General features: G+C 50.0%; 1 protein-coding gene across 6 annotated transcripts in view; it reads right to left on the reverse strand.

The window, feature by feature from the left end:
• BCL11A (BCL11 transcription factor A) overlaps positions 1-11,625 on the reverse strand; it is a 99,450-nt gene extending 87,825 nt beyond the window's left edge. For 2 of the 6 annotated variants that reach the window (XM_027131758.1, XM_027131754.1), the window contains exons 1-2: positions 9,681-10,330; positions 2,414-2,743 (exon numbers count right to left, since the gene is read on the reverse strand). In XM_027131758.1, the coding sequence (XP_026987559.1) occupies positions 2,414-2,743; positions 9,681-9,735 (385 nt within the window). In that variant the 5' untranslated portion in view covers positions 9,736-10,330. The other 4 variants (XM_027131755.1, XM_027131752.1, XM_027131753.1 and 1 more) reach the window with 3 other exon arrangements.
• Positions 11,626-13,034: the final 1,409 nt, after the last annotated feature.

Raw genomic sequence — 13,034 nt, forward strand, 5'->3', positions numbered from 1 at the left:
TCACCATAGGAAACTCCTTAATTCATTACCGTGAATTATGAAAAGTCGTGACTCTAGTTACTGACATCTCGCTTTGCGATGCGACCACGCTATTTACGTTCAGCCAATTCCAGGGTGGGAACAGGTGATTACACACAATGAAAGGAATCAAGACTTTGTAATTATTCGTGAATGAAAGGTTTACCTCACCTGGGTCGCAGCACTGGTGCACCCACTGAGTATCTCAGATAGCTTAAGTAGCTCTTCATCTCAGTGTAATTACTTAGCATTAGCCCTATAAAACATATTTTAAATGTGCTTTTTGGGGGGCTTCTTTGAGCTCTCTTACTGCACTAGTCCTTAAAAAAAAAAGAACCTTTATGACAACCAGAGAGTTAAGGAAAATATCTCTTCTTCTTCCCTACGTAGATTTACAACTGGGACAGCGAAAAGCCTTCACTAGAGAGCCTTCCCCCCAGCTTTTAGATTTCTCCTCTAAGTACAGAGGCACAGAATTTTCAAGCTGGTTAATCTGAGACTGAGTAACCTACTTGGGACCTCAGTAAGGAGTGTGGTTTTAATTCTTGCTTGACAGACACTGTGTTTTGTCTTTTAAACGAGCAGCTCGATATGTAAATACGATGTTACATCACGCAAGTGTTACTCCATATTTGGTGATTTAGAAAGGCTTTGGATCTCCTAAGACGACAAATCCCCTTCCGCTTGCTCTTGCTTCATTAATCATGCCTTACACTTCTGTTCATTTTCCTTCCAGTCACAAGACAGCACATGGAAATGGTCATTGCCATATCCTGCTGGGGGGCAGGGAGGGGGTGGATAAAATCTTAACCTGCATGTCATATAAGCTACATGTGGTGGATTCGAGAAAAATATTTTGTGAATGCACCTTCCCTGGCAGCAGATTTCTCATTTCACTAAAGGAAAAGTATCTGAGTGTTGTTGCAGGCAGCATTAAAAAAAAAAAAAAAAAAAAAAAAGAGGAAGAAAAAATGCCACGTTTGATTTTAATGATCAAATTCCAGAGGGGGGGAGGAGAAATAATACGACATTTAATCCCCTCTGGACTACTGACCCACTACAGTTCAACTCTGTGGTCAAACTAGGTTGAAGGGACAAGTTCCAATGAATCAATTGATTCTATGCACTACCCTTCCTAAAACTGAACAAACCCTCTGCCTTTTGGGGGCAGCAGCAGGGGAAATAGAGGGGAGTGACCAACCGACAGGCATGCCGGTTTTGTTACCACAGAATCTGCATTCACTTCATCTTGGACATTAAATCACCGTTGTTTCATTTTTAAAAATGTTTTAAGGGTCGCTGTATAGTGTTGCTGTTTATCACTTAGAGTGGGGATTTAAGTCCCTCTGTTAGCCATTAATTCCTTTTCCCTTGAGCTGTTGAGAAACCCACACCCCTAGCTACCTTTCTGCTAAAATTAACCAAAGGAAGCAGAGCTGTTCAACGTGTGTATATATTTTTCCAAGAGAATTTTTACATTATGTTATAGCAGAAACAGTGGAAGTCTGCACTGGACATTTGTAAGGGTGACATGTGGTTGTGTAAACCACAAACAAAATCAAGATACATCTGTCAAAACCACATCAGAGACAAGAGAGAGCACAGAGAAGCATTTATCATTTAGCTGAGGAGGCAGGCTGCAGGGAGCAGCCGTTCCTGTCAAACCAACCTTTTGAAATTTCCAACATGCCCTTAAACTTTTCGAGTAAGCATGTCTGTGCGTTTCAGCAACTGCCCTCTCTACTCTGGCCTGGCCAGTCGAAAATGGCATCTTAAAGTCAAGGTCACGGTGTCATCCCACCACGGGGCTGTGTTTAATTACAGCCCCATACGGGCTGACAGCCAATATGGATCCAAGGCTAGCCCTGAAACTCAGTTAACTCTTTCCAGCCCCTCCAAAATGCCCTTCCAGCCCACCCAACTTCATGGAAACATCGAGAACAAACTGCACCCCTAGGGACGTCTGATCAAGTATTCTGACTCAAACAGGTCACTGGCTGAACTACAAATGCCTATACAGCCACTTTGCCTCTGACTTGTCACCAAGGCTGGAAATGGACCTTGGAAACTGGGCTAGGTGTAGTAAGGTTCAACACTTAAAAATGAGAAGGGGAGAGAAAAGGAAAGAAATTCAGAATCAGCAGATCCAGAGAGAGGGTATCAGGTGTGTGTAACCTATTCTGCCTACATTTGATTCGGTGAAGTGGAAAATATTTATTTTTATGTGTTCTGGACATAAGCAATAAGAATGCTTATTTTAACATTACAGGGCTGTCATGGACAGTCACATGGAGAAATACAGAAAGCACTTCACCACTCCTTAGTGCTTGGCTACAGCGCCTCTGAAAATGAAAAGAAAACATGCAAACAGCTTTTCTCCTTGCTTCTCATTTACCTGCTATGTGTTCCTGTTTGGGGCAAATTCCTCTAGATGACGTTGATAAACAATCGTCATCCTCTGGCGTGACCTGGATGCCAACCTCCACGGGATTGGATGCTTTTTTCATCTCGATTGGTGAAGGGGAAGGTGGCTTATCCACAGCTTTTTCTAAGCAGAGGCTGCCATTGCATTGTTTCCGTTTGTGCTCGATAAAAATAAGAATGTCCCCCAATGGGAAGTTCATCTGGCACTGCCCACACGTGAGGAGGTCATGGTCCCCTTCTGGAGCTCCCAAAGGGCCGTGGTCTGGTTCATCATCTGTAAGAATGGCTTCAAGAGGTTCGGCTGTGGTTGAAGAAACAAAAGCACAATTATTAGAGTGCCAGAAAGGAAAGAATACGGGGAAATACATTCTCAACCCCATTCCATCCCAGCACATTATGTAAAGGGTTTCTAGCCTCCTCCATTTAATGCCCAGAAAAATGTGAGCGTATAAAATGTACACGGATGTGGAAACTGTCAACAAGAAAGCAAATTTATCAATGAGGCAAATCATCATATATTTAAAGAAAACTGCCTGACTTGCATACTTCCAGAGAAAACACACACACATACACATACACACACACACACACACACACACCCCAAATGTTTCTGGTTTGTAAGTTTAGAAAGAATGTGACTGTTAAATAAATAGTTAATGCGGCAACATAAAGTAAGCTTAAATAATAACTACCCCCAAAAAAACCTGGTAAAAACATGGATTGAAACCAAATTTGTTTCTTTTTCATATAGAGTAAGTTGTCTATTGTGCCCAAGAATAAAAGGAGAGGTGAATAAACACACACACACACACACACACACACACACCCTTTGTGTGTGAACATATATACTCTAAATATACAGAGACATGGCTTCATAAATTAGAAAGCTACTACATCACACAGAAAATGTGCCACATTTACACTGCCGTAATAAGAAAAAGACTGCATTCACCTGTGAAACAGATCTAAATAATAATCATAACGCAGCGTAATTCACAGTGCCAAAAACCTTTCTGATCTCACTCTCAGCAGTGCCACAAAATCAAAGAAATACCAAATTCACTGGCAATTCTTCTCAGACACATTAGCTAAATGGGATACTTTTGAGTACTTAAGAAAATAAGCCAATTAGTCATTTTTTCATTCTGAAGAAAGGAATGTCTAAAATATTCTAAACATGTTTGCAGTTGGTGGCCCCCATCACGTAAAAATCAGAATGGTCAAGCAAACGCCACATTTCAGATCAAGGCTGAGAAGTCCTTTCTTTAGACTTGAAATACTTTGCCTAATGTTGTCAAAGTTGTCTAATTTTCTGAATGAGCTCCAGAACGCTTCATTATGGGACTATTTCTGCACACATAATCACCAGCGGATGGTATAACAAGGTAGATATGTCTTTCATTCCTGTTTCCTTTTTTTTTTTTTTTAACCGTGCACCAAAATACTCCAGCATCTATTTGAACAGCTTCTATCATTTTTTTAAACTTCCAAAGGGGAAAAGAGAGTTGGTAAGTCTCTGCTCCTGAAACCTTATGCTTACTCTATCACACACACACAAAATTACAAAATATGAAACATATCCAGGATGCTGCCAGTTAATAAAACTGAAGCAGATAATGTACAAGTCTTAAACAGTTAATCAGTCTGACCTTCTTTAGCAAGCTGCCAATTTCACATTTAATGAACTTAAAGCCACAGAGAATCAAAAAATAGATTTTAATTTGAGTGTAGAATATTGGAACAGATTTTGATAAAGTGCAAAAATCCAGTGAACTCAGGTTAAATTTATTTCAACCCTATCCAGACTGAATATTGAGGGGGAAGATCTGGAGTAACTCCCAGATGTGCTGGGTGAAATAATATTGAGAGAGCCCTGCCTAGCTGCACCTGTGCTCAAGTAGGACATGTCATAATTTCTAGCCTCTGGTACTCCTCCTAATTTAACATAAGGTCACCACAGGAATATGAAGGTTATATTCCTACTAATAAAGACAGCAAAGTAAGCACTTATATTTCTGTGCCCAACATACTGACCAAAAGATAAATACACAGGCATACTTTTCAAATAAAAGGAGACAAACAGAAAGCTTTTGCATTGTGCTTCTATATCATTTTTCTCCTATTTGCTTTCATTGTGACCAAGTGAGGAACTGAATAAGGAAGTCATTCTCCAAGATCCCTCCTATGTGAATTAAGAATTTTAAGTACACATTAACAAATGTGGCTTTTGTTGTTGTTGGTCAGCATTAACTACAAGTTCTGAGGTTTACAGATTGAAGAAAGACTCCGGAAAAATACTTCATTTTATTAAAGTTAGTAGTACATAGAACCTTTGCACAAAAACATGTTTTTAAACTCCACCGTTAAGATTTGTTTTTTATTCCCAAGCCCTGACACATTTCTGAAAATGGAAATATTATTTGGGAGCAAAAGGAGATATTCCCCTAGTTATCAAACAGTTAAAGGTAATGTGGTACAAAACAGACTTGGTTAAAGTCTTCTAAATGTAGTGACTGAACTGATTTACAATCAAAACCAGGAAATGAAGTGGTAATTCAGAGGTTGCTGATTACACCTCCACATTTCACCTAATTAATTTTATAGGAGGCAAAGTTCTTGAAAATAACAAGATGATCAAATGTACAGATATAAAACCTATAACCTCAACATTTTCTATGCTCTTAACATAAATTATTGCTAATTAACAAGAATTATATCCTAATGTATGAAATACGGTTAACATCAGGCTCCCTGCTAAACATTTGGCTAGTGATGTTCAGAGAAATACCAAAATGTTTTATCATTGCTACTATATTATTAAAAATCAGACGAAGTGGGGCACAAAGAAAATATGAAAATACAATTCTCTTGCTGTAGTCTACTGATTTGCATTGACATCTTTTCTCAGTGGCAATCAACATTTCCTTTCTGGGCTCTGATAATTTCTCTGTATTTTAATGCAAATTCCCCTTTCCCTAAAAACATTCCTAACCTCAGCCATTTTACCCCCTCCCTCAATTCAATTCCATCCTCCTTCACTCCCACACAACCACCGTTTCTAAGCTCCGGCCTAAGCTCTGGCTACAAAGCGGGGAGTCCAGGATTGAAGTGGAAAGGAGTGGGCAAATAATCATAATAATTAGCCGCGAATTCTCTACAAGGGGGAAAAGAAATTGAAAATAAAATGCTTCTGCGTTCAAACAGCAAGACTGACTGAAACGTCTCAATGCCCCAGCGGCTGACTGAGATCTCCTTCCTCTCTCTGCAGTTGCAAAGGAATAAATTTAAAAAAAAAAAAAAAAAAAAAGCCTTAGAAGAAATGTAGGGAAGGAGGAAGGAGCTAGCGAAACGAGGGCTGCTGGGGAGGGGGAGGGGGAGGGGGAAAGAGAGCTCTGCCTTCAAGTTTGCTTTCCAAGTCCTTCCCTTTGATTGTCTTAACAGGGTAAGGAAGCAAACCGAGGCTGAAATGCAGAGAGAAAAAAGCAAAGAAACAAAAGCGAAGGCAGGGGCGACAGGCCGGGGGCAGGGGGGCCGGCGGGGGTGGGCAGTGCGGAAAGTGAAGTTGGGCGCCGGGACTCTGAGGCACAAAGCGAGCAGCGTGCTGGCCGCAGGCTCCGGCCGCGCTCGCTGGGAACACGTGCAGCGGCTGCCGCGGGGCCGTGGGGCCGGGAACCCGGGGCGGGAGGCGGCGGGCAGCCTGGGGACCCGATTGCTGCCTCCACGGCGGTCCTGCGTGGCCGCGGGGTGACGACGGTTCCCCAGGACCACCAGTTGGAGAACTGGGAAGTGAGGCTTGGAAAACTCGGCAGGTTAACCTGGTGCTGTCTCGGTATCAACGCACACACCAAAAGCGCGGGTCCTGAAATTCATTCTGTGTCCAGAGGCTCACACTTTTTACTTTGAGGGATCTCTGCAAATGCCTTTCTCCCGCAATTCCCGGCACCGGTGTGCGCAGCGCGGCGGCGGCTGCTGCGGTTATTCATTATTAATGACGCCGCTTGCCCGCATCATTATGATGATAACTATTACTATTGTTGTGATTTCGGGCTTCAAGGCGAGAGCTGCAGGAGGCGGAGGAGCCGGTGAGGGGGGGGGGGGGGGCGGGCTGCAGAGCAGCCCTGCAAGCCCGCAGTGGCCGCCTCGGTCCGTGCTTTGCATGGGGGTGAGGGGGTGGAAGAAGTGAACCTGAAGACTAAGTGCAAACTTGCCGGATCCCGCCCTTTGGCCTTGCCCCGAAGCTGGAGAGCGCGCACTCCCCTTTCCTCCCTACCAAAAATGCCCGCCCGAAAGAGAACGAAAACTGCACCCCGCTCCACTCCCGGAGCCCGGGGGTGTCGGCCGCGCGCTTCTCTGCAGCCCTGGCAAGAAGCATTTTTAAAGTCAAAATGAAGAACAAAGACATAAGGGGTGATGGGAGGGAGGGGGGAGAAAGGGAATTCTGCCTAACCGTCCGTTTCCCCCACCCCCACCCTTGCAAAGCTCTTCCCTCCCGGCCGAGAAATGCAGAGCGGGGGTGGGGGAGGCTCTGGTACAGGTTCAAGTTCGCTGAGCTTTCTTGATCTTGTTCTGCCTCCTAGCGACCGAATGGCTCAGCCAGCCCAAGAAGCGGAGGATGGGGGCGGGGAGGGGAAGGGGGTCCTGAAGACCGGAATGGCTCCCGCTCCCCCCTGCGCACCCAGAAAATTAGAAAGGACAGACGACCGCACGCCCTTCAAACTGGTTCCTCAACGCAAAGCCAGCCCTGAGACACGGCGAGAGGGGGATAACCCACCCAGCCTGGGATACCTCCGGATGGGCCCAGGGTGGGTGGGGGACGGGGGAGCAGACCGGACTGCACGCCTTAGTCCGTCCTTTGAGCCCCCAATGCATCCTTCCGAAGAAGGGCCCAGCTTTCCCGAGTGCTGCGAACACTGCCCTTCCTTCCCGCCGGTACCTGGCCGGGCTGTAACTTCACACCGCCGCGCGCCGCGTCTGCTCCGCATCCGGCGCGGCCGGGGGAGTTGGGGGCGGGGGAGAGCGGCGAGGGAGGGATGCGCGGGGGTGGGGAGAGGGAGGGCCCCGCAACGTGCCCGGGCGGGGGAGCTTTCGAAGTGTGTGACAAGTTCCAGGGCCCAGTGAAAAATTCAATTCCCTCTGCGCACCCCCCTCAAACACACACACCCCTTTAAAAAAATACAGAACTGGGTATAGGGTGGTCCTTTAAAATTGCAGCAAAAATTAAAATAAGGGTCATGAATGAGGAGGGGGAAGGAGGTGGGCCCTCTCATTCCTTTCTTTCCCTTGCAGCCAAACTTTCCTAAGTGCCCACCGCCTGCCTTTCCAGGCGCATTCTGTTAGCCAGGAGACAGCAACCCACTTACCCACCCACCCCCACCCCCAATATAGACTCACAAGGGTCCCCTGACCGACACAGGCCCGTGGTAGAGGACAAGAACTCAAGGGAGGGGTGCGTGGAGTCCCAGGGTCGAACACTCCCCAAAAGCATACTCGAACATACTACTCCCGTACCACCTACCACCCACCCCCACCTGGCTTGGCCGCGCTCAGGAGCTGGGGGCTGGTGGCCTGTCCCGGTGGGAGGGGGGCAAGGAAAGCACGTGGTGACCTCTCCGCCTCCCCGAGCTGGGGGCTAGAGGCGTCGGGGGTAGGGGGCGGACAGAACTCGCTTTTACGGCTGCTCTGCAAAATAAAAATGCTTTGCAAAGCCGAGTTTCTCCCCAGCCGATTTCGCAGTAGGGTTGGCAGGGAGGAGGTCTGGGCATTATGCTGGGGGGTCAGAGAGGACCCTCGACCCGGCTGGCGCTGAGTCGCTGCACGGCCTGCCGCTGTGCCAGCGGGCGGGCGGCGGGCGCCGGGTGGGCGATCCCGGGCGGGGCGGGGGCGCGGCGAGGCCCGGCGAGGCCCCGGCGAGGCCCGGCCGCAGCCGCCGCCCGCTCCCGGGCTGCCGCGCCGCGCTAGGTCCTCTGTCTGTTTGTTGGCAGGAGGCTCCCGCACACGCGGTGCTTGTAAACATTCAGACACGAGATTTTTCCCAATCAAAATCCACTTCCACTTTTTTTGAAAATCTTCCAAAAAATAGTAAGAGGAGGGAGTTCCTCGCTCCCTCTCTGTGCCGCCGGCGCTCTAAGTTTGCAACTAAAGAGGTTTTGGTGAAGGGGATAATTGTATTTTATCCCCTCTATTAGAGACTGTGAGATTTTTGCGGGGAGGGGGGCGATGGGGGAGCCAAAGAGGAGAGCGTGGCAGAAAACGGCCGGCGGAGCGTTAGGCTTCTGTTGTGGGGCAAGAAATTTTGCCCTGTTTTATTTTATTTATTTTTCACGTTTTCTCGCCGCCACTGAGGTTCGGCCGGGAGGGGCGGGCAGCGGCAACCCGGGCGGCAGCGGCCAGAGCGCCGCCCTCCCTCCCTCTCCCGCTCGCCCCCGTCCCTTGCTCCTGCCCTTCGGCGGCGGCGGCGGCGGCGGCGCGGGAGGGCAAGCGCGAGGAGCCGGCACAAAAGGCAGCGGGACAAACACCCACCTCGGGCCGGAACAAAAGGCGGCAGCGCCGGCCGCTGCTCCCATCCTTCCCGGTTGCCCAAGCTCTCCCTGCCGCCGCGGCCCCTCTCCAGACTCGGGAGACTCCAGAACGCCGGGGGCCCCCTCCCAGAATCCCACTTTCTCACTATTGTGGAGATGACTACTTTCCTCCCGGTGCACACTTGACCGTGAGCGCGCTGATGTCCGAGGGCCAGTCTCACCTCTTTTCTCCCTGGGAATTGTTTTTTTTAGACTTGGGCTCCCCACCCCCCCGTTTTTCTTCCTACGGCGAGTGGAAGCAACCCCCCTTTCCCCTTCAGTTCCCTCCCCTAGGTTTGCACGAGAGTTGTTAGCATCCACAGCATTGTCCATTATTTTGCAAAACTGGAGGGGAAATCATTGCATTCCTTTTCGAAAAGCGAAATAAAGCAGAGGAAAGCAGGAAAGAGGAGCAGTCAAATTGTTGTAAAATTAAATAAAATTAAAAGGTTCGTGCTATCCCAAAAGTGTACATAAGGCTATGGTTCGGGATGGGATGAGACTGGGTTTTTTTTTCCCCCTCTCCCTTTAATCTCTTTTATCCCGACGCTCGGAGGTTTTTTCTCGTGAAAAAAATTTTAAATGCATGCACACACCCCTCTCTCCCCCTCTCTCTTGCTTCTCGTCCTGCGCGCTCTTGTGATTATTAATAATTATTATTACTATTATTGGGTTACTTACGCGAGAATTCCCGTTTGCTTAAGTGCTGGGGTTTGCCTTGCTTGCGGCGAGACATGGTGGACTGCGGGGCGGGCGGCGGCGGCGGCGGCGGCGGCGGCGGCGGCGGGCGGACGACGGCTCGGTTCACATCGGGAGAGCCGGGTTAGAAAGAAGGAGACTCCAGAGAAAATATCTTCATCAGTGCCTTTTGACATCCAAAATAAATTAGAAATAATACAAAGATGGCGCAGGGAAGATGAATTGTGGGAGAGCCGTCATGGCTTTTTTTTTTTAAGCAAAAAAAAAAAAAAAGAGAGAGAGAGAGAGAGAGGAGAGATAGAGGGGGAGAGGGAGAGAAAGAGAGAGAGATGAAAAAAATGGCAAAAGCCCCCCTGAGCTGCAAGTTCAAGTGCGGACGTGACGTCCCTGCGAACTTGAACGTCAGGAGTCTGGATGGACAGAGACACACAAAACATGGGCAGGGCGAGCAGGAGAGAAGGGGAGGAGGGAAGGGGAAGCTCACACCAATGGACACACATCAGGGGCTGGACATGAAAAAGAGACCAGGACAAGCCAATGGCCAGTGCGGGGCGGGGGAGGTGCGGGGCGGGGGGCTCCGCAGACGCCAGACGCGGCCCCCGTGGGAGGGGCGGGCCGAGGGGAGGGGGCGCTGGGGCCGCGGGCTCACCAGTGGCCGCAGCAAGCGCCGAGGCAGCGGCGTGGCCGGGAGAGAAGAAAGGGGTGGCGGGGGCGGAGGGGGTGGGGAGCAAGACGTGCGCCCTGCTCCCCACCCCCGCATGCGGACCCTAAAATGAAAGATTATTTAAAATTTAAAAAACAAAACAAACAAACAAACAAAAACAGAGTGTACGGGGAGGCTGCAGGGGCCGGGGAAGCGCGGGCGGAGGGAAGCCAGGTAGAGTTGCTCCCGGACACCCTCCTGCGTGCGCACACCCACTTCCCCTCTCCGCCGCCGCCGCGCTCGCACCCCGCGTGCGGACGCCAGGGGCCGAAGCAAAAGCCTTGAGGCCGCGGCTGCGCTCGGGAAACTTTGCCCGAGGAGAGAATGGCAAAGAAAAATCACCCGAAGTTGAGAGCTGAGCCTCCAACTTACAGCTACGCGGCAGGCAAGGGGAGGCGGGAAGGAGCGCGCGGCGAAGCAGAGTCCAGCTCAAGTTTGGAGGGTTGCGGGTCCGGAAGGGCAGCGCCGGGGCCTCCGGGAGCCCGAGCGGCCTGGAGAGAGGGGGCAAGGGCGAGGGAAGCGGTGCAGACCAGGGCCGAAGGGCCGGGAGGGCGCCCCCCAGGCCAAGCAGGGGGGCCGGGGATCTGAACGTCCCGACAAACGATAGGGTCTGAATGCAACTGGGAGCAGGGAGTCGAGGCTCTCAACGGTCGCGGAAAGGGAGAGAAAGGCCGAGGAATAAAAAACAGGGAGCCGGACTCGGGGCAGGTTCCCGCCCCGGGAGTGGAGTGCCCGGACCCAGGGCGAGGGAGGCGCCGAGGCGTCCACCTCAACGGAGCTGCTGCCGGCCAGAGGACAAAGCCCGGGCAGTCCCGGGAGTGCCAGTCCCTGGGAACTTGCTCCCGGGGCCGTGGGAGGTCCCCAAGCCAGGTCCCAAGGAAAGACACACCCCCTCCCACTCCAGAGCTACTGCAAAAGCACCGAGGAATGGCAAGAAAGTGTTTCTTACAGGCAGAGCACAACTAGTCCAGTGCTGTTACCCGGGGAAAGAAAATGGGGAATGAAGAAAGAGCGACTGGCTCGCGGGAGCAGCGGGGAAGCCACAGTGATGGGGTGACAGCCCCGGGTCAGCGCCACGCTCCCCGGACGCCCCGGGCGGAGCCGCACACCCCGGAGCCCACAGCCCCCCTTCTGGCCTTTCTGCAGACGTTCCCAGGAAATTAGGGAAGACCTGTTGGAAATAAACCCCTGTCTCTTTAATGCGCGCGCGCGCGCGCTACTGCTGTCAAAAAGCGGGCTTCACTCTGGCGTGGGATACTTTCAGTTTTACGTAAAATGTACAGCAACAGCACCCCCTGCGATTGGAAAGTTTATTCAGAAACGTGCCCGCAAAGTCCCCCGGCGTCCCCCGCCTCCCAGCCTCCCCGCCTGCCTGCGCCACCCTGTAGCCTCAGCCGACGCCGACGCCGAGACCGCGCTGCGATTCCAGATCCGGAAGGGCACTGGGGGAGAGGAAAATGGACTCAGGTCCAAGGGAGGCGCGGAGGGTGCAGGGTGGAGGCGGAGAGCCGCGGCCCGCGACACTCCGAGCTGCAGGTGGACGTGTGTGAGTGTGTGTCTGCATAGCGAGGAGCCTTCCTTCGCTCTCCTCCAAGCGGCTCCACAACCCCTTGTGTCTTCTCTTCCCCCTCCTCAGTCTAAGGGACGTCGTTTTCGTAAATTCACCTACCCGGCGCGGGGCTTTATTGTTTTAAGCTAGGGCCCCGGGCTTGCATGCGCGCACCCATCTCCGAGCCGCGCCGGCCAGCGGCTGTTTATTCATATGTTGCCTTCATAAAGTTTCAAACCCATTAGAAAATAACTGATTTGCCTAGCTCGGCGAAGCTTCGGGCCCCTCTAAGGAAGAAAAGTAGGTTTTGATGCTCAACATTAGGAGAGATGTGGGCTGGACTGGGTTTGTGTAAATATGGTTTGTTGTTATTGTTTTCCTCCAGTTTAAGGGGGGAGAAACTAAAACCCTGTTTAAGAAGCAGGAAGATTCACTTGCAGTAAAGCACGGTAGCGTGTGCGTTACACCATTTCCCCTTTTTCACGAGTTCTTCAGAGCAGGTCAGCATCTCTTTTCCACTACTGTCTATGTTTTTGTCTTGTTCCACTAGCCTTGGAGCGACCAAAAGAATGTTATTGCAGGGCAGGGGTGGGGGGAGCGGGACGTGGAGGAGAATGGTTGGAGGGAAGGTGAGGAGAGGGAGAAAAAAAGTACAACTGGAGGCCTTTGAAAAATAAATAAAATAAAAGCCCCTTCAGGTAACAATAGTGAGTCAGTCAGATTCTTTCGGAACCGAGCTTTTCAAATTTAAACATTTTTCCCATCCCTCCATAAAAGTCCATATATAGAAAAGGTATATAAATGGGTGAATGTGTGTTCTGGAAATATATATGTATGATTTATATATAATGGTGTGTATAAAGCTTTTCAGGGTTGGCTGTAGTGTAAAAAGTAATGACTTTATTACCTCTGAAAGGTTCTGTGGTTCACATTTAACAGTCTTCTGAATTACAATTCATTACACAATTGTGTGCTCTCTAAAACCGGCACCCTATCAGGGCCGCTATCTGTGGTTATTTCCAATAAATAACTGGCAACATTTTATTGATTTTCTTTTTTTAAAAAATCATAGCAAATTAGGCAC

The sequence above is a fragment of the Aethalodelphis obliquidens genome, unplaced genomic scaffold (genome assembly GCF_003676395.1).
Source record: "Aethalodelphis obliquidens isolate GAN/ISIS:26980383/991018 unplaced genomic scaffold, ASM367639v1 scaffold40, whole genome shotgun sequence".
NCBI lineage: Eukaryota > Metazoa > Chordata > Mammalia > Artiodactyla > Delphinidae > Aethalodelphis > Aethalodelphis obliquidens.